This window comes from Cololabis saira, chromosome 14 (assembly GCF_033807715.1).
Source record: "Cololabis saira isolate AMF1-May2022 chromosome 14, fColSai1.1, whole genome shotgun sequence".
Lineage (NCBI taxonomy): Eukaryota > Metazoa > Chordata > Actinopteri > Beloniformes > Belonidae > Cololabis > Cololabis saira.
The window spans coordinates 38,020,391-38,041,799 of record NC_084600.1 but is presented as its reverse complement, the minus strand read 5'-3'; the positions used below and the strand labels follow the sequence as shown (position 1 = coordinate 38,041,799).

At 38.4% G+C, this 21,409-nt stretch overlaps 1 protein-coding gene across 1 annotated transcript in view; it reads left to right on the top strand.

Annotated features, from left to right (window-relative positions):
- The window catches only part of LOC133460072 (polypeptide N-acetylgalactosaminyltransferase 10-like), a 138,642-nt gene extending 121,450 nt beyond the window's left edge, over positions 1 to 17,192 (top strand). Inside the window, exons 9-14 of the mRNA XM_061740585.1 lie at positions 5,886 to 6,107; positions 7,827 to 7,943; positions 10,015 to 10,164; positions 13,779 to 14,012; positions 15,509 to 15,657; positions 16,736 to 17,192. Coding sequence (XP_061596569.1) covers positions 5,886 to 6,107; positions 7,827 to 7,943; positions 10,015 to 10,164; positions 13,779 to 13,943 — 654 coding nt within the window. The 3' untranslated portion in view covers positions 13,944 to 14,012; positions 15,509 to 15,657; positions 16,736 to 17,192. The remainder of the gene's footprint in view (positions 1 to 5,885; positions 6,108 to 7,826; positions 7,944 to 10,014; positions 10,165 to 13,778; positions 14,013 to 15,508; positions 15,658 to 16,735) is intronic.
- The last annotated feature ends 4,217 nt before the right edge of the window (positions 17,193 to 21,409 follow it).

The window sequence follows — 21,409 nt, the reverse complement described above, 5'->3', positions numbered from 1 at the left end:
GTCTAACAGTGATAAAGATTCTTATGTTTTTGGCAATTTATTCCAGCTATGAGATTAAAGCAATTACATTACTTAAAATGTGTTCTGACTGGAAGTGCTCTGTCTAAAAGCAGGATCTCCTCTTACACTGGCCCTCGTGGTCGTTGCTCACAGTGGCAGCAGCGTGACAAGTACACCAAAGGAAGAGCAAGAACATGCCGAGTTTTAAAGAGCAGACAGAAACTTGCAAAAGCAATCATATTCTCCCAGCTCAGTAATGATGACCCGGGTCATTTGGCGACCTCAGGATTTCATATCCCGCTTTTTAAAAGATTATGCGTAGCCCTGCTGACATTTTCAAACATTGATCTTCAGCTATCACTGGAATAGTTAACAGCTGAGGGGATGAGAATCCCTACCTCCACATCTGAGATGTGATCTCAGTCATGACAGGGTGAAATGCCCCCTCTGGGTTTAGGGTGAGGTCAGGCCTCAAGCGGAGGAGTTTTAATATCTCGGTTGCCTTGATTACAAGTGTGGGAAGTGTGCTGATACAAGAGGCTGAAATGAATTTCCTGCACAGTGTAGTTTTACACTGGCGGACAGAGTGAGATTTAAGAGCCGTTTGGGAGGGACAGAGGATGCAGTCACTGCTTCTCTACAATAAGAGGAGCCAGCTGTGGAGGTCTGGGCATCTTGTTAGGTTTCCTCATGGACGCCTCCCTAAGAGGCAGATCCAGGACCGTGGAGGGACTATGGGCCAATCCCAATATTCCCACTACTTTCTACCACTAGCCCTAAAAAAAGAAGCCACAGATTTTAGGGCACTTGAAATTAGGGCTGGGCGATATGGACCAAAAGTCATATCTCGATATTTTCTAGCTGAATGGCGATACTTGATATACAGGTAAAAGCCAGTAAATTAGAATATTTGGAAAAACTTGATTTTTTTCAGTAATTGCAGTCAAAAGGTGTAACTTGTACATTATATGTATTCATTGCACACAGACTGATGCATTCGAATGTTTATTTCATTTAATTGTGATGATTTGAAGTGGCAACAAATGAAAATCCAAAATTCCGTGTGTCACAAAATTAGAATATTACTTAAGGCAAATACAAAAAAGGGATTTTTAGAAATGTTGGCCAACTGAAAAGTATGAAAATGAAAAATATGAGCATGTACAATACTCAATACTTGGTTGGAGCTCCTTTTGCCTCAATTACTGCATTAATGCGGCGTGGCATGGAGTCGATGAGTTTCTGGCACTGCTCAGGTGTTATGAGAGCCCAGGTTGCTCTGATAGTGGCCTTCAACTCTTCTGCATTTTTGGGTCTGGCATTCTGCATCTTCCTTTTCACAATACCCCACAGATTTTCTATGGGGCTAAGGTCAGGGGAGTTGGCTGGCCAATTTAGAACAGAAATACCATGGTCTGTAAACCAGGCACGGGTAGATTTTGCGCTGTGTGCAGGCGCCAAGTCCTGTTGGAACTTGAAATCTCCATCTCCATAGAGCAGGTCAGCAGCAGGAAGCATGAAGTGCTCTAAAACTTGCTGGTAGACTGCTGCGTTGACCCTAGATCTCAGGAAACAGAGTGGACCGACACCAGCAGATGACATGGCACCCCAAACCATCACTGATGGTGGAAACTTTACACTAGACTTCAGGCAACGTGGATCCTGTGCCTCTCCTGTCCTCCTCCAGACTCTGGGACCTCGATTTCCAAAGGAAATGCTAAATTTGCTTTCGTCAGAAAACATGACCTTGGACCACTCAGCAGCAGTCCAGCTCTTTTTTTCCTTAGCCCAGGTGAGACGCTTTTTGCGCTGTTTCTTGGTCAACAGTGGCTTGACACGAGGTATGCGGCAGTTGAAACCCATGTCTTTCAAGCGTCTCTTGGTGGTGGATCTTGAGGCACCGACTCCAGCAGCTGTCCATCTTGACCAGGGCGCGGTGATCCCTATCGCTTATACACTTTTTCTTACCACAGTTTTTCCTTCCCTTTGCCTCTCCATTAATGTGTTTGGACACAGAGCTCTGAGAACAGCCAGCCTCTTCAGCAATAACCTTTTGTGTCTTGCCCTCCTTGTGCAATGTGTCGATGGTCGCCTTTTGGACAGCTGTCAAATCTGAAGTCTTCCCCATGTTTGTGTAGGCTTCAGAACTGGACTTAGAGACCATTTAAAGCCCTTTGCAGGTGTTTTGAGGCACCAGGTGTCTTCAAAATGTAACCCTTACACAATATTCTAATTTTGTGAAACACGGAATTTTGGATTTTCATTTATTGCCACTTCTAATCATCAAAATTAAATGAAATAAACATTTGAATGCATCAGTCTGTGTGCAATGAATACATATAATGTACAAGTTACACCTTTTGACTGCAATTACTGAAATAAATCAAGTTTTTCTAAATATTCTAATTTACTGGCTTTTACCTGTACATCTCGATATTTTTTCTGTGACATAATTGGGGTTTCCCCCAAAGCATTATAGCATAGCATCTCTGTTAGCTTCATTTTTTTCTGAGGCAAACCCTTAAAAAAACTGTCAGTTTTAATACAAAGCCTCGTGCCAAATGTCACACAGGTTCCTTTATTAACAGAGGTCTGCACAATATCAAAATGTATAAAACAAATGAAATAAAAATAAACTATATATATAGAATTAATACTATTAATAATAATAATAATAGACTAATAATAGACAGTAACAGGCAGACTTTTCAACTGAGGTTGATAGTTGTGCAAATAAAATTTGTGCAAATCTCAAATAAAACATTCAAGTCAATTTGTCACAAAACAAGCTATATCAAAATCATTTTTTTTTTTTTTTTTTTAAATCGATATAAACGATATTGTCTCGTACCATATCGCGTTTGAAAATATATCGATATATATTAAAATCTCAGCCCAGCCCTACTTGTAATCTTCCCAGGGCCCAGTCCCAATACTCCCACTACTCCTACTTTTCATCACCACCCCTAAATTTTGCTTGCTACGTCACTGCGTGGTTTACGTTCGGGGACGTAAGCAACTGAGTAGTTACGTTTGCACATACGTCACACCATATCAGGAAGCTGAGAGCTGAAAGCTGTTTTAATTTCAGCTGTAGCGCTGTTAATATGCCACTTTATTAAGTTTTAATATTTTTTCAGGCGTAAAAGTAACCGTTAAGATCCCCAACCTGGGCTCAGTTTATCCAAATAATATAAAGTAAAATATATATTTCTCGCTAGAAATGCAATCAAAATGCATTTTTATGCAGAAACTAACTCAAAATATTGGTTTTATTCACTAAAAAATAAGAAATGTCCACCATGTTTTTTTTTTTTTTATTCAGTCCGCAAATGACGACGAAAAGCATTCTGGGAAATTTTTCTAGCCCTCGTCATCTAGTGTGCATCTGAAAGGGCCAGATTCATAAGCACTACCCATAAATAAGCACACTACCACTAAGTGAAAAGAGGAATTGGGACACCACTACCCTCACGGGAACGCGCAAAATTTAGTGCTGAAAAGTAGGAGTAGTGGGGGGATTGGGACAGGGCCATGTCTCTGGGCTGGTATTCCCCTGAAGGAGCTGGAGGACGCAGCCGAGGACAGGGAGGTTTATATTTCTCTGCAGCAGTTGTGCCCCTGAACCCAAACACAAATAAGTGGATGTTAGTGGATAGAAGGATAAATGTATGCTTGCACCAAACTACTGCTTAAACCACATCAGTGTTCTTAGTAGAGGTTTTTTTTTTAATCACTTTAAAAGTAGTGATCGTGTATTTTAAATTAATACCAAAAGTCTACCCAGACCAACATTGTTTTCTTGGTTTATTGCAGCTAAGCTGAGTTCTATGATGTTCTCAAGTTGACTTTGTCTAATTGGTATAATTGCCTACGATTAAAAGAGAAATTAATGCTAGTTCAGGAAAACTGTCCCCATAATTTGATGCATTCACATTCATACAAAACAATAAGAAAAACATATTTGGCTTTGTGCTTTGTTGAAATCTGGCTTGATGTGAAACGATTTTTTTTTTGGCTTCAGCATGTTGGAGGGGGTAGAAAACCATCTTTTTTCATGTGAATAGACACACGCAGCTCACAGACACTGTAAAACCAACATGTGAATGTGTGATGATCTCACAACTGTGCAACTAAATGCAGTAAGGAGTGGAAATCAATGAACCCTTGGCAAATTACGCTCCACAAACAGATGAAAAGGACATAATATAGGCTACAGTAAATGCACGCCTTCAACAGCGTACTGGATGCTGCACATTTACACACTCGGAGCTTCTGGAGCTGGTAAACGTGTGTGCAGTGAGAACAAAAAGAAGTGCAGCTAGCAGAGGATGCAGGAGTGTGTATAGTTTGCTCCGATTTCCATAACAAAAGGAGCACCAGGAAAGATGCCGCTGTATTCACCATCTGTGACTTATAGCTTTTTGTAGGTAGAGCTGAGAAGAATGAAATGTATGTTCCTTTCTTTCCTGTTTAATTCAAAGTATCCACACAAAAGGGGCAAAGTCTCCAAGGATGGTAAACCATATACGGTCCGGACGTAAACCAGTTAGTATGCAGACCTCTTCCTATGATATGAACCTGCGTCTGAAGGTGCATGCCTTCGGGTTTGTTCAGACCAGGGGTCTGCAACCCAAAATGTGGAAAGAGCCATATTGGACCAAAAACACAAAAAACTAATATGTCTGGAGCCGCAAAAAATTAAAAGTCTTGTATAAGCCTTCGAATGAAGACAACACATGCTGCATGTTTCTATATTAGATAGAACTGGGGGAAGATTTTTTTTTCATGGTGCACTTCCAAAAAAGTCGAAATGTTGAGAAAAAAGTCGATTAAAAAGGAAAGGAAAAAGGAAGAAAAAAAGAAAAAAAAAGGAAAAAGGAAGAAAAAAAGAGAAGGAAAGGAAAAAGGAAGAAAAAAGGAAAGGAAAAATGAAGAAAAAAAGGAAGAAAAAAAGAGAAGAAAAGGAAAGGAAAAAAGAGAAAAAAGGAAGAAAAAAATGAAAGGAAAAAGGAAGAAAAAAAAAGAAAGGAAAAAGGAAGAAAAAAAGGAAAGGAAAAATGAAGAAAAAAAGGAAAAGGAAAAATGAAGAAAAAAGAGAAGAAAAGGAAAGGAAAAAAGGAAAAAAAAAAAAGAAAAAAGGAAGAAAAGGTCAAACATTTTTGAAAAAGCTCCAGGAGCCACTAGGGCGGCGCTAATGAGCCGCATGCGGCTCTAGAGCCACGGGTTGAAGACCCCTGGTTCAGACCAACAGTCTTTCAGCTGGGCATTATTTGAATGTGAATGATGCTGAAAAATCCAGATCCTACTCATGAAGGAGAATACTTATGGAAAAGATATCAATGGTGAAGTCAGCGTAGTGATTGAAAGTTATATGTTGCCTTCTCGATCATCTAAAAATCATATGTATCACAATTAGTTTCAATCGCTTGAAATAAGTGAAAAAAGTACTCAAAGGTTTAGTTTACAAAACGCATATATGAGTGTCTTCAGCATTGTTCATGATTATAAACCTTCTATTCAAATCCCCCTCAGGATGATCTTTTGCAGTGGTCAATAGTACATAATGTGTTGTGCAGATGAGGTTAAGCAAGTTACGGCTCTAAAGTTGTTGACCATTGTTTGTTGTAAACTATAAAGAACATTGTCTGTCCTTTTGGAAAACCTCAGTCACTTAAATGTGTCAAGAAATGCATACGACATAAAACCTATGTCTGATGAATGTGCTGTACAGTGTACACAACTGCTCTGGTGATCCCTTCATGGGAGAAGATGAGAGACGTTGATTTTATGAGAATGTTTTGGACATGTGGACACATGTCACGCTTTCTTCTGAGACCGGATTCATCTACATGATTTCTTTCGTCATTTTTACCCAACTACAGAACCTGAAGCGTGTGGCCGAGGTGTGGATGGACGAGTACGCTGAATACGTGTACCAGCGTCGCCCAGAGTACCGCCACCTGTCAGCAGGAGACATGACGGCACAGAAGGAGCTGAGGAACCGACTCAACTGCAGGAACTTCAAATGGTTCATGAACCAGGTGGCCTGGGATCTGCCTAAACACTACCCACCGGTGGAGCCTCCTGCTGCTGCCTGGGGAGAGGTGAGAACTTGTTCATGAAGGCAGGGGTATAAAAAACAGAGGTGTCAAAAGTATTCACATTCATTACTCAGGTAGAAGTATAGATACTAGAGTTTAAAAATACTCCTGTAGAAGTTGAAATATCAACTCAAGTTTTTTACTCAAGTAAAAGTATAAAAGTACTGGTTTCAAAACTACTTAAAGTATAAAAGTAAAAGTAATGTAAGGGGGAAAAAGCCATTAAGGACAAAAGCCATTGAAAATGAATGCATCTTAGTATAATGCAAATATATTAAAGAACCATATATGTGTACTATTGAGCATTAACATGTGTTTCAGAGAGCAGGAGATATGATGACTAGTTGCCTATAAGTATTGTAATGGTGCAAAAAGTCAAACTTCAGAGGCATGTTATCATTTATCCTAACCTTTATTGGAATGTACATCCAAGTTTAGTTGCAGGAATCTGAGGGAACGGATGTAAGAACAAAACTGGACAAGAACATCTGAAACAACCACAACCAAATTCACTCTATCCGGATGGAGCAATTTAACTGGAAAGTTATTTTTTAAAGGCCAAAATGAAATAGAGTAATGAGGCTGTTTTTAAAATGTAAGGAGTAAATAGTACAGATAATTGCGTGAAAATGTAAGGAGTAAAAGTAAAAATTCGTCTGAAAAATAATGACTCCAGTGAAGTATAGATAACCAAAATTTCTACTTAAAGGAGCTTGAGGCTCCTTTTAAGAAACAAGACTCTCTAGCGCCACCCTTCACCACGACGGCCGTTGGGGGTACTGCAGCCAACAGTGAAGCCGGCACGGGAGAACGGGGAGAACGCACATGCAGCGTCATGTGACGTCACATCCGCAGGACAGCGCGGGAAATTCGGGACCGAATTGCAGCACATTTTGCAGCACACAGCCTGTTCAAGGCAACGGAGAGATACACTAGAGGGCTCATTCTTTTGGGTTTGGAACGCTTCATCTGACATTATTACCAGAAAACTTAAAATGTATACGGATTTTTTTCATAAATCCTGCCACAATCCGGCGTCAAGCTCCTTTAAGTAAGGTAACGAAGTATTTGTACTTCGTTACTTGACACCTCTGATAAAAAGTGCTTCACCATCGTTTTTTTTTTTTTCAGAAATAAAATGCAAGAAAAGACTTTCAAAATATAGCATCTTTTTAAATGAATTTGAACTGTGAAAGCTGATTTGATTTGTGCCGGATCATTTGAGACGGCGGCTTGGGTAACACTGCGGCATGGGTTGCCAGTGTGAGCTGGATACATGCATCCCTACGGCGAGGCTCACGCATGACCATTCAACAAAGGAATGTTTCGGATTCACTGGAAAAGAAGTACCAGGGGGAAATGTCAAACATCAGTGGGCTGGAGATGAAGGTGGCTAAAATTAAAGAGGGAACAGCAGGGAGGACACAGTGATGAAACATGTTTGCAATAAGATGAACGTCTGACCTCCCATCAGGACAACAATCAGGCTCCAAGAATGTAAAACCAAATGTGATTCTGAGCCTACACATGTAAAATGCACGCAAACAACCCAAAGTTAAACATTGATAATTAGCAGCACACAAGCCACACTTCTTTATGTGAAAGAAAACGTCTGAGACTAATTTTGTTCAATCAACCATGATCATCCTGACTCCATGTGAAACAGTGGAATTTTTTGTTTATGTACTTTTTTTAATGTATTTATTTATGTATTTTGTCTAGATACAGAATGCGGGTAGTGGCATGTGCATGGAGATCAAACACTTTGTCTCCGGAAGTCCCATCCGCCTGGAGAACTGTGTGAAAGGGCGCGGTGAAGTGAGTTGGAGTCATGGACAGGTAAGGGTCAATCGTCAAGGATTACGTTTCCTATACTGACTACATTGCTTATTTATCCCAACATTTACTTCATGGTGCATTTTATGGCATTTAATTACGGTGGCCGAGACCCGCCATTGCTGAAAATAAAAGTAACGCTGCAAACAGAAAAAAATGCTGCTGCAAATAAAATAAACGCTTAGCAAATAAAATAAACGCTGCAAACAAAAGGAAACGCCGCTGCAAATAAAATAAAAAAAAAACGACGCAAATAAAAAAGCCACAACGGAAGTGAATTACCGGGGACTATTTTTGCTGATGCACCGGTGTTGCACATTAAAAATTACACGTAGCGACGTTGAACACTACGGAGCCCCTAAAGGGACATGGATTTTTATTTTTTTATATAATGAGTTTTACGTGCGCACGTGAAACATTTAAGTGAGCACGTAAAACGTTTATGCACTCACTAAAAAGTTTCACGCGCTCTCGCAAAACTTATAAGTGAACGCCTAAAAGTTGTTTTACGTGAGCGCGTAAAAACAAGTACATTGGGAGTATTGCTGGAACAGGAGACCCTCCAGTTGCGCCCTGATCTGTTTATGAATGGAAATGGCATTACAGGATTGAGCTGAGCTATATTTTAACCTGGGACTCCATTATAAGGACATTACAACTTTGCTTGCAAGTAAACAACTTTACTTGCTCACTTAAAGGTTTTACGTGCGCGCGTAAAGCACATTATAAAAAAAAAAAAAAATCTGTGTCCCTTTAGGGGATCCGTAGAACACTAACCTTTTCACTTATTTTCTCGTTCGTTCTTCTTATTCCTCGCTCTTCTTATTTCTTCCTTTTCACTTACGTCCTCTTCGTCTTCTTCTTCTTCTCCTCTCACGTAAAAAACACCGGTGCATCAGCAAAAATAGTCCTCGGTAATTCACTTCCATTGTGGCTTTTTCATTTGCGTAGTTTTTTTTTTTTTTTTGCAGCGGCGTTTCTTTATATTTGCAGTGTTTCTTTTATTTGCAGCGGCGTTTGTTTTTATTTGCAGCGTTTATTTTATTTGCAGCGGCGTTTATTTGCAGCGTTTCTTTAATTTTCAGCAATGGCGGGTCTCGTATTTAATTAGTCCAAAACAACACTGTAAAGTTATTTCTATGCGAGATTCAAAGCGTAATCATTGGTAAGAGAGAATTCAGTGACAATGAAGCCATACAGTTGCAATCATTGGATGTGTTTGCAGGAAGAATGTGACAAAATTACAGCGTAAAGGCTTCATCGCTTGATATCTTTGATGGTAGAATATTCTTACTGAGAAGGAATGAAACCTTCACAAACTGTACAATAATAAATGTATAGTAACAAGTGAAATGTAGCTTGATGACAGAAGCAGAAATCCTTTAGGTGGTCCATTTCAATGTTTGCAAGTTAAATAACTACACATGATAATATGCCTTTTGATGCAAGATCCAGAAAACTCTAAACAGAAGTGAATGGAGACCGCCTTCAAGTGGATCTTTATGTAAAAATCCAGCTTTGTTTCTCTACACTGCACAGACTGTGTGTGTGTCAGAGAGAGTGTTGTGTGGATGTCTGGTTCAGTGCACATCCGTGTGCAGCCTGGAATTTTACAAGTATCAACAAAAGACATCCAAAATGGAGTGGAATAGGAATGCCAGTGAGCAGAATTTCTCCATTCAAGTTGTTATTGGCAATCTTGCTCGTGTTGAAAAGTGGCTCTCAGACGCTCCTTGCTGCATAAAGCCAGCCTCCGCCCTGCTACCACTGATTTGTTATGTTCCGTCGTGGTGGAAATGGCGGTAAGTGGAAGGAGTACCAGACCCGATTCACACTTGAAAAGTGAATGGGAATGGTTGGCAGGCTGTACGGTTGCAATCAAATTCAGCCAGAACCCTGTTTCTTTCGTAAGCTGTACTTTCCTTACAGCGTCTCCCTCTCCCTCACCTTTCTCGTAATCTCTATTCCAATAAGAAACACTGAGACAAAGAAAAGGAAGAAGACAGAAAATGCTGCAAGAAAGGAGAAAAAACCGATGTTGATCTTGATTTAAGTTGAGTTGTTCTTCCTGCAGGTGTTGACGCTGGGTTGGAGGGAGGACATACGGGTGGGTGACCCCATCCATACCAGGAAGGTCTGCTTTGATGCCGTCTCCCACAACAGCCCAGTAACCCTGTACGACTGCCACGGCATGAAGGGGAACCAGCTGTGGCGCTACAGAAAGGTATGAAGGAGGACAGTGGAGATCAGGTTGGAGTTTTCTGATTATAATGGTATTGAATAAAGGTGTTTTTTTTACCGTTAAGCTGTAGAGAGGCTTCAAAGGTTCAGAGGTTGTTTGAGTTCCTTCTCTGACTGGGAATGGGCGATATTTTACCGTTCACAATATACCGTCCAAAAAATTCCCCAGGGTAAGAATTTGTCATCTCGCGGTAAAAACAATAAAAAGAAAGAAAGAAAGAAAGAAAGAAAGAAAGAAAGAAAGAAAGAAAGAAAGAAAGAAAGAAAGAAAGAAAGAAAGAAAGAAAGAAAGAAAGAAAGAAAGAAATATATGAGCCAGAAAGAAAGAGAGAAAGATGAGCCTGAAAGAGAGAAAGATATGAGCCAGAAATAAAGAAAGAAAGAAAGAAAGAAAGAAAGATATGAGCCAGAAATAAAGAAAGAAAGAAAGAAAGAAAGATATGAGCCAGAAAGAAAGAAAGAAAGAAAGAAAGAAAGAAAGAAAGAAAGAAAGAAAGAAAGAAAGAAAGAAAGATATGAGCCTGAAAGAAAGAAAGAAAGAAAGAAAGAAAGAAAAGTCTGAAAGAAAGAAAGAAAGAAAGAAAAGTCTGAAAGAAAGAAAGAAAGAAAGAAAGAAAGAAAGAAAGAAAGAAAGAAAGAAAGAAAGAAAGAAAGAAAGAAAGAAAAGTCTGAAAGAAAGAAAGAAAGAAAGAAAAGTCTGAAAGAAAGAAAGAAAGAAAGAAAGAAAGAAAGAAAGAAAGAAAGAAAGAAAGAAAGAAAGAAAAGTCTGAAAGAAAGAAAGAAAGAAAGAAAGAAAAGTCTGAAAGAAAGAAAGAAAGAAAGAAAGAAAGAAAGAAAGAAAGAAAGATGAGCCTGAAAGAAAGAAAGAAAGAAAGAAAGAAAGATGAGTCTGAAAGAAAGAAAGAAAGAAAGAAAGAAAGAAAGAAAGAAAGAGATATGAGCCTGAAAGAAAGAAAGAAAGAAAGAAAGAAAGAAAGAAAGAAAGAAAGAAAGAAAGAAAGAAAGAAAGAAAGAAAGAAAGAAAGAAAGAAAGAAATATATGAGCCAGAAAGAAAGAGAGAAAGATGAGCCTGAAAGAGAGAAAGATATGAGCCAGAAATAAAGAAAGAAAGAAAGAAAGAAAGAAAGAAAGATATGAGCCTGAAAGAAAGAAAGAAAGAAAGAAAGAAAAGTCTGAAAGAAAGAAAGAAAGAAAAGTCTGAAAGAAAGAAAGAAGAAAGAAAGAAAGAAAGAAAGAAAGAAAGAAAGAAAGAAAGAAAAGTCTGAAAGAAAGAAAGAAAGAAAGAAAGAAAGAAAGAAAAGTCTGAAAGAAAGAAAGAAAGAAAGAAAAGTCTGAAAGAAAGAAAGAAAGAAAGAAAGAAAAGTCTGAAAGAAAGAAAGAAAGAAAGAAAGAAAGAAAGAAAGATGAGCCTGAAAGAAAGAAAGAAAGAAAGAAAGAAAGAAAGATGAGTCTGAAAGAAAGAAAGAAAGAAAGAAAGAAAGAAAGAAAGAAAGAAAGAAAGAGATATGAGCCTGAAAGAAAGAAAGAAAGAAAGAAAGAAAGAAAGAAAGAAAGAAAGAAAGAAAGAAAGAAAGAAAGAAAGAAAGAAAGAAAGAAAGAAAGAAAGAAAGAAAGAAAGAAAGAAAGAAAGATGAGTCTGAAAGAAAGAAAGAAAGAAAGAAAGAAAGAAAGAAAGAAAGAAAGATGAGCCTGAAAGAAAGAAAGAAAGAAAGAAAGAAAGAAAGAAAGAAAGAAAGAAAGAAAGAAAGAGATATGAGCCTGAAAGAAAGAAAGAAAGAAAGAAAGAAAGAAAGAAAGAAAGAAAGAAAGAAAGAAAGAAAGAAAGAAAGAAAGAAAGAAAGAAAGAAAGAAAGAAAGAAAGAAAGAAAGAAAGAAAGAAAGAAGAGCCTGAAAGAAAGAAAGAAAGAAAGATGAGTAAGAAGAAAGAAAGAAAGAAAGAAAGAAAGAAAGAAGATAAATTCCCATTGTTTGTGTAACAAACATGGCGGATCAGTTTTGCAGTACAGGTGTAACTCATTTAATTGGTTTGTATCAATTAAATTTAATTGGTGTAGTTTAGTAGTATTTAGTATCTTTTAGAGCAGTGTTTTGGCTCCAAAGACTGAATGTGGTGATAGATTTATAGTTACAAAGGTGGAGTTGAATTGGTATTTTTATCGTTATCGGGATAAATGCCAGAAATGATCGTGATACATTTTTTAGTCCGTACCGCCCATCCCTATCTCTGACTATCTGCAAAGGTGCCCAATATGAATGTATAAATAATACAGAGAATTGTTTTAATCACAGGTTTATTGGGTAATAAAAACTGATTTGGGGGTACACATCAATTAAAATACTATAATGTTGCAAATATTAGCAAAGCTCTGAATATAAACTGAAAGGCAGAAAGCATCCAGGGTATTTTTATTCAAAGGTGCTGCTTAGCCCGATAAGGCTGCACGATCCAAGACTTTCCTTTTCCCTCTGCAAATATACACCAGACAACCATCAGTTGCTTAAGTAAATTTGACAACCAACTGATATATTTACTCAGGTATTATGTCGTATTATCACGGCCATTAAAGACAACATCAATGGAGACGTTGGTTCTCAGTTAACATTTTTCCGGTTATCATTGAATAGGTAAATAAGTCCTGCTGGTGTCACATCAGCGATGGGAAAGGCTTGTAATTCAGTCTGGAGTTTGTATTTCGCCCCTAATGTACCATCCAAGTTGTCTATTTTGCATGCATAAAACCATTCACCCGAGAAGAAGCTACACAATGCAGTCTTATCCAGTACTGGAGTTGAGGGGGGATGAGGGGGGGATGACATCACCCCTGAAATAAAAACGGTCAAAATCATCCCCCCAGTAAAACTGCCATCCCCCCTTTCCATTCCTTATGTCATTTCATCAATGAATGTGGTTTTACTGCTATTTCAACATTTATTCATCACCAAAAAAATGACCTATTTGACAATTTTCACCTGTTTCAGGTAAATTTTCACTTGAAATAAGTAGGAAAATCTGCCAGTGGGACAAGATTTATCTTCTCATTACAAGCAAAAAAATCTTGTTCCACTGGCAGATTTTTCTACTTATTTTAAGTGAAAATCCAAATGAAACAGGTGAAAATTGTTGTTTTCTTCCAGTGATAAGTCGTGTTTTAAATGTAATGAGATTTTTTTCACTAAAATGAGACATTTTAACTAGAAATAAGACAAATATTCTTGTTAAGATTTTGAGTTTTTGCAGTGATCCATTTTACTTTTCCTGTGAAGGACAGAGTCATATTGATAAGTTCAGAAAACTGTTTTTTATTGTTGTGTTTTGATGTATTTGATGTAAGCCCAGTGGATATTTAAAGCTTACAGAAGGCTGCATTTAACTGCTGCTATGTCATTCCTGCAGTATTTCTGCAGGTGTTTTGGTCAGTGCTATTATTTGTAATATATTTTATTATTTGTAATCAGCACAAATTATCTGTCCCCATATGATAAAATCACCATCCCCCCTGATTGTTTTTCACAACTCGAGTACTGGTCTTATCAACTAAAAGAGAAACCTCCTAAAAAGAGCTGGCGGCTGTCTTTTTTTCTCCTCTCCTCTCAAGGACAAGAGCCTGTATCACCCTGTAAGTAACAGCTGTATTGACGGCAGCCCCAGCGAGCGGCGGGTCTTCATGAACACGTGTGATCCGTCCTCCCTGAGCCAGCAGTGGCTGTTTGAGCGAACCAACCAAACCGTGCTGGAGCACTTCAACCGCGGCACCAACTGAGGTCACTGAGCAGTGAGATGAGGCGTCTTCCAAAGTGGAGATCATGAAACAATGATCAGCTGTGTTCAAGTAAGTTAAGCCATCATTTTGTTTCACTCTCCCTTGTGAGGAAAAAGGTGGCAACTGAAAAGTAATGTTTTAGTTTGGAGGTTCACGGTGTTGGATGTTGAACATTTATTCATTTGAAGTTATACACAGTACTGGAGTTGAGGGGGATGAGGGGGGATGGTATCCCCCCCTGAAATAAAAATGGTCAAATTCATCCCCCCTGTAAAACTGCCATCCCCCCTTTCCATCCTTTATGTCATTTCATCAATGAATGTGGTTTTACTGCTATTTCAACATTTAGTCATCACCAGAAAAATAACTTATTTGACAATTTTCTACTTATTTTAAGTGAAAATCTACTTGAAACAGGTGAAAATTGTTGTTTTTTCCAGTGATGAGTCTTGTTTTAAGAGTAATGAGATTTTTTTACTAGAATGAGACATTTTAAGTAGAAATAAGACAAATATTCTTGAAGATTTTGAGTTTTTGCAGTGATCCATTTTACTTATCATCTGAAGGACAGAGTCATATTGATAAGTTCAGAAAACTGTTTTTATTGTTGTGTTTTGATGTATTTGATGTAAGCCCAGTGGATATTTAAAGCTTACAGAAGGCTGCATTTAACTGCTGCTATGTCATTCCTGCAGTATTTCTGCTGGTGTTTTGGTCAGTGCTATTATTTGTATTATATTATATTATTTGTAATCAGCACAAATGATCTGTCTCCATATGATAAAATCCACTATCCCCCCTGATTTCTTTTTTTACAACTCGAGTACTGGTTATACAGTTTAAATAGAATCAGATTCAATGTTCTGGTTGTAGAAATGTCTGGACACCATCTGTTGTGAAAAAGCACTCAGATCCCTCCTTCTTTACTCTTGCCCCCGTGTCTGCACTCTTTGCTGGTCGGTACAGCGTGAAATCTGAATAAATAGGCGTTGTTACTGCAGTCTTGTCTTGTTAAAACAAATGTTGTACTCACTATAATTCAGCTGGATCTTTGTCAGTCCCCCAAAAGTACATTTTATTTACGGGTGATTTCACGTTCTCCATGATGTAAAATGGGTTAAAGTTCTTCCTCAGTCCTCATCCTCTAGTACCATCCAGACTAAATCAGGTTTGTTGTTTTACCCAGGCTGCAATAGTGTTCACAGCAGAGCAGCTCTGTTCTCCATATTCATGCACATCTCTGGAGTCAGGAGGTCTATCCAGAATCTTAATTATTACAACACACTGGATTTCAACAGATTTTAAAGCAAATATCTTTGTTCCAAATGTCAGACCTATAAATAAATGATGGAGGACTATGTTTTCTTTATCCAGTCTCCGCCAGATCAAGGCTAACTTGGTTTTAATAGTGATTAATTAATCAATTGGTTTCGACCTCCGAGGAATTTTCTTTTTTTAAATAAAAAATACATCTTTTTTTTTTTTAGACTTGCCTATTTATAAAAGTTAATTTGCTGAGTTACTGAAACGGTTGTTTTTTTTTAACCTCTTGCACTGTTTTCCAGAAAACAATGGGAGTGAGGCACTGCTTACCAAACGTTCCCTGTAGTGCAGCAGTGACCCAGTGCCCTCGCTGAGAGCTGAAGAGCTGGTTGGACCATACGCATCGACATCCAGAATCCAGTCATACAGCTTACGCTGATGAAGGAAGGAGGTAAAAAAAAAAGAACGACACACCTAGAGTCATAGACATATATACGTAGACGCCCCATCGAGCGCTGAGCCGTACATCAACGACGCCGCCATATTGGATGAGGCAAAACTGCGCTGTAAAGTAATACAAGTAAATTGATTTATTTTCATAAAGCGCCTTTCTACAAAGAAATGTACGTTTTACGTCTCATTTATTCATTCACACACGCACTAATATACTTGAGAAACAGTTAGGCACCAAATATTATACACTGAATTTTCTCAGATGGCAAAAATAAGAACTTTATTGATCCCACATAGGAATAATTCATGTTATATCAGCTATAGAGAACAAGGTAGTGCCGAAAAACAATATATATCCCCCCTCACAAAAATAAGAAAAATAGAGAAACATATTTTCTCATCAACAAAGCATTTATTTATTTTACATAAACATATTTTAAATTTTTCAAGTAACAAAATAACATATTTGAACCATTTTTCAGATTTTTTTCAGTTATTTTATTGTCTGAAAAATGGTTCAAATGTTAATTTATTGTCTGAAAAATGGTTCAAATATGTTATTTTGTTATTTGAAAAATTTTAAATTTGATTTGTTGATCAGAAAATATGTTTCTCTATTTTTCTTATTTTTGTGAGGGGGGATAAATTTTGTTTTTCGGCACTACCTTGTTCTCTATCGCTGATATAACATGAATTACTCCTATGTGGGATCAATAAAGTTATTATTTTTGCCATCTGATAAAATTAAATATATAATATTTTGTGCCTAACTGTTTCCCAAGTATATTAGTGCGTGTGTGAATAAATAAATGAGACGTAAAACGTACATTTCTTTGTAGAAAGGCGCTTTATGAAAATAAGTCCATTTACTTGTATTTTACAGCGCAGTCTTGAACATCCAATATGGCGGCGTCGTTGACGTATTGCAGCAGCGGGCAAAACCACTCGATACGGCGTCTACATATATATGTCTATGCCTAGAGTACCCTCAGTCAGTCTACTGAAATGGAAATATTGATAAAAGCTGAGGAACGTATTAATGATAACAAATCTCTTTGTGTTCGGCTCCTGTCCAGGTAGTGAGACACCGTGGCGAGACCTGGTTGCCCCGTGGAAACCCTGAAAAAAGTAGAGCTTTTAAACATGGACCTCGAGAACTTACAAGAGGCAAATATTTGCAAGGATGCGCCTTCCCTTCATTGCCAGTGCACTATGTGTCAACACAGACTCTGATGGATTCAACGGATGATCTGTTCTTTTGCCTTCCTCGGTCTTGTGTTTTCCTGTCGGTGGCATGTTTTCATTCATGGTGCTAAACAGCTTTTGAAGCTGAAAGTGGAAAAATTAATTACTCTTTCACACTGAATAGATGCATTGTGAGAATGTCTCTCCAAAGGAACAACAACTGGTACTGAGCCATCTTTAAAGTGGATTTTTTTTGTCTGTTTTTTTCTCTCTACTACAGTATGTAATAAAGTGAGGAAATCACAAACCAAGTGTACTTTATGTATGGTTGTGGTGACTGACAGTTAACTGCCAACAGACCATTGATTATTTGTTTTTGACATCCAATCTCAAGAGGCCTGAGGTGAAATTGTGATAAAGATGTGATATAAATATATAGATCACACCAGAGCAGGCGGCAACACAAAAGGAAGCGGCAAAGACTATAAAGATTTAGGGACAAGAAAACAACGTCTACAGGACTGTCTCAGAAAATTAAAATATTGTGATAAAGTCCTTTATTTTCTGTAATGCAATTAAGAAACAAAAATGTTATACATTCTGGATTCATTACAAATCAACTGAAATATTGCAAGCCTTTTATTATTTTAATATTGCTGATTATGGCTAACAGTTTAGGATTAAGATTCCCAGAATATTCTAATTTTTTGAGATAGGATATTTGAGTTTTCTTAAGCTGTAAGCCATGATCAGCAATATTAAAATAATAAAAGGCTTGCAATATTTCAGTTGATTTTTAATGAATTCAGAATGTATGACATTTTTGCATTACAGAAAATAAAGGACCTTATCACAATATTCAAATTTTCTGAGACAGTCCTGTATAAGAGTGATGAACTATGGTAAAGCACAGGGAAATTAGACCTGGTTGCACACACGTGAGGAAAACCGCTCTGGACTATTCTGCCTCCCGAATGCTGAGGGAAGCACACAGATGCGGTGAAAAAATGGAGAGCAGGGTAAAAAGAACAGGTGCCTGTGCTACATAACGCACTGGGGACATCGTCCTGCCATCTCCCTTCGCTAGCAGCTGCAAACAAGGTCAGTGGTCAAATACGGTGGCCGTCAGCTCGGCTCGTTACGTTTTTCTGAATCTGTTGGCACTGGAGGAACACACGCATGTGCTCTATTCAAGGTGGGATTATGAAATCCTTTCATCTTGTTTGTAAAGTCTGGGATGGCAGGTGCATGGAAGAGGGAACCCACACTCGGAGGGTGTGTTTGATCAGAATTAAAGGGAAAATGCAAACAGCGCTTGTATCCTGTTTACTGCATTTTACACCAATCTATGTATGAAAAGACCTCACACACACACACATATATGTATATCTTCAATATGAAATCCAGGCTTAAAAACCAACGGCTGTGGCAGATCATCAAACCAGGCAAAATGTGCACATTGTGCAAATGCATAAAGTTTGGGCTTAATATCACTATTATTGCAATTCTACATGTTTTCACATAGATGCTTTAACGTTTATTCTTGAACAGTGTATGAAGAAAACGTTTTTATTATAGCTGCAATCCTGTGGGATTTAAAAGTTCGGATAAAAGTACAAATACATTTAAAGGAGCTTGAGGCAGGATTTATGAAAAAAATTCGTATACTTTTTAATGGAGCCGTCTGTAAGAAATGGCCAAAACTGGTACTGCAGTCACTTTCAAAATATTGTTGAGCGGCGTGTACCCTCCCCCTCCTCCCCCGACCAGAGGTTGCCAGGTAGGCTGCAGAATGCAGCAGGAACGTAGGCTGCCATGGCTGCAATAATTAGAGCCGAGCTGGCAACCCGGATGCTGAAACATTACTGACTTGGTGATTGGGAGATAGGTGGAGGGTGGAGCTTCAGAAACAATACTGACTTGGTGATTGGGAGATAGGTGGAGGGTGGAGCTTCAGGCCAAAACAAAAAATGAAAACATAAACATCAGTTGAGGGCTGCAACTCCTCTTTTTAAACTGGAATATCCTGGCTTGAGTGCTGTTGTCAGTGACATAAGTATTTGAAATGAACATGATTTTTAAATGTCTGTTGACATATCGGGGTCATTTTATGATTCGTTTTATTATTGCTCTTACATACAGCTCCTTTAAGTTTTCTAGTAATAATGTCAGATGAAGCGTTCCAAACCAAAAAGAATGAGCCCTCTAGTGTATCTCTCCGTTGCCTTGAACAGGCTGTGTGCTGCAAAATGTGCTGCAATTCCGGGCCGGAATTTCCCGCGCTGTCCTGCGGATGTGACGTCACATGACGCTGCATGCGCGTTCTCCCCGTTCTCCCGTGCCGGCTTCGCTGTTGGCTGCAGTACCCCCGACGGCCGTCGTGGCGAAGGGTGGCGCTAGAGAGTCTCATTTCTTAAAAGGAGCCTCATGCTCCTTTAAAGCAGCCTATTTACAAGTTCATTGTAGCATGTTTTAAACATTGTGAAATTCCACGGTTTAGCAATACTTGTATTAATACAAATATCTGACAGGATGGGTGGTTGGAGCATTTGGCTAAATTGTGTAATAATGAAAAAGAAAAGCAAGTAAATATTTTTCAGGTGATTTTGAATTAAAGAGAAAAAACAAAAAGCCCATGATATGGCACTAACAAAGCTTTAGTGCTTTAAGCATCCTAGTTTTTTCTTGTGGTTGTGCAAGGCATACCAACTGCAGGTCCCAACCCCAGTTTCACAATTATGCCTTTTGTATCCATCTTTCCGTATCTCCCCGAGAGCAGGGACGGGAGCCAGCAGACCCCTGAGACCCTGAATGGGAATAAGCAGGTGTAGATATTGGATGGAGGAATCTCTCTCTCTTTGTACAAAGAAAGTTTACATGCAGTTATGACAACATACAAAATAAAAGGCGGGCTATCAGCCTGTTATTAAAAAGCAGTTCCCTCTCATATATGTGAGGTTTGCTCCTCAGGGAAAGTCAAAGCGTTTACATGTTATTTGCTGCAATTCTTCGCTTACAGGGTTTTGGTTTGCTTTTCATTTGTGATTCTATTTTCTAGGAGAACAATTAAGAGAATTGTCTGTGTTTTTATTTGTCTTATTTCTTTGTTTAGCCAGCTCTGGTACAGCTAACGGTGAATTATTGTCCTACACAGTCCCAAGGATGTTCATGAAAGACTTATTAAAGATAATTACTTGGGGCATTTCCATGACTTTTTAAAGTACAGAAACAGAAAATAAGCAACATGAATGACAATGAAAATGACAAAACCTGTTTTGAAAAGGTTGTTTAGTATTCAATTGTTAACAAGAAGACATTTTATTCAGTTGCTGCTTGCGTTCATTCTTTAGTAAATGATGATTAGGCACCTTCACCTCTCAGTTAGGTTTAGGAAGATCATGTCTTCAGGAAGATCATGTCTTCACGCAATAGAGACAACAACAACAAATAAATGATCAGTCACAGGTTTTAGCAAATGAAGCAAAACAACTAAACAACACACAACAGGTTTTATAAGAAAGTTTAACAACAAATTGAGGTCCTTCCACTCTTAACCCTTTATAGAGCAGTCATATTTGAAATTTCAAAATTTCAACTCAAGAGGGATATTGTAGTATATTAAATGAGCATGAGGCTCCTTTTAAAAAATGAGACTCTCTAGCGCCACCCTTCGCCACGACGGCCGTCGGGGGTACTGCAGCCAACAGCGAAGCCGGCCCGGGAGAACGTACATGCAGCGTCATGTGACGTCACATCCGCAGCCCAGCGCGGGAAATTCCGGCCCGGAATTGCAGCACATTTTGCAGCACACAGCCTGTTCAAGGCAACGGAGAGATGCACTAGAGGGTTCATTCTTTTTGGTTTAGAACGCTTCATCTGACATTATTACTAGAAAACTTAAAACGTATAGAATTTTTTTCATAAATCCTGCCTCAATCCTGCCTCATGCTCCTTTAAAGGGCCTCCAATAACAGAACTTTTTTTTGTAATAACCATAGAATGAAGTGGAAAATGTGGTCACTTGTCCTGTAAAGGGTTAAGCTGGTATGAAATGAAAGCGTGTGTGCAATTCTAACACCAGATGAGAAGCCTTTTTTGTTTCACTTGGTTAGTTTTTTCTTTCCATTTTTGGTCATTATAAGGCAGCAGCATTATTAAATATGACAGTAACAATATAAACTCCAATGATTTAATTGAGTAGCATGTTCACAGTGTACTCACTCCATCTCCATGTGTTTGACCACTCAGGTACTCGGCTCCCCTTGTATGCGTGACTGCAAACATCTCATTGAAACTCTGATCAAACTGATGTCACACAAACTCATCGTCTCTTCTCGGTGTTGATGAAATCAGGATTGCAAGCTCAAATTTGCCCACAGCAGCAGCTGGCCCAAAGTTCATTTACCCCTTTCACTTCTTTTTAATCAACAGAGTGTAATCAAGACTGAGCGGCTAATCCAATAACTGAACATATTGGCTGCCTAATGCCAACAAGGTCAAACAAACAAACACACACTGGAAGCCTTCTCAGAATGCTACCCATGCTTTCACTTCTGCTTCTTTTT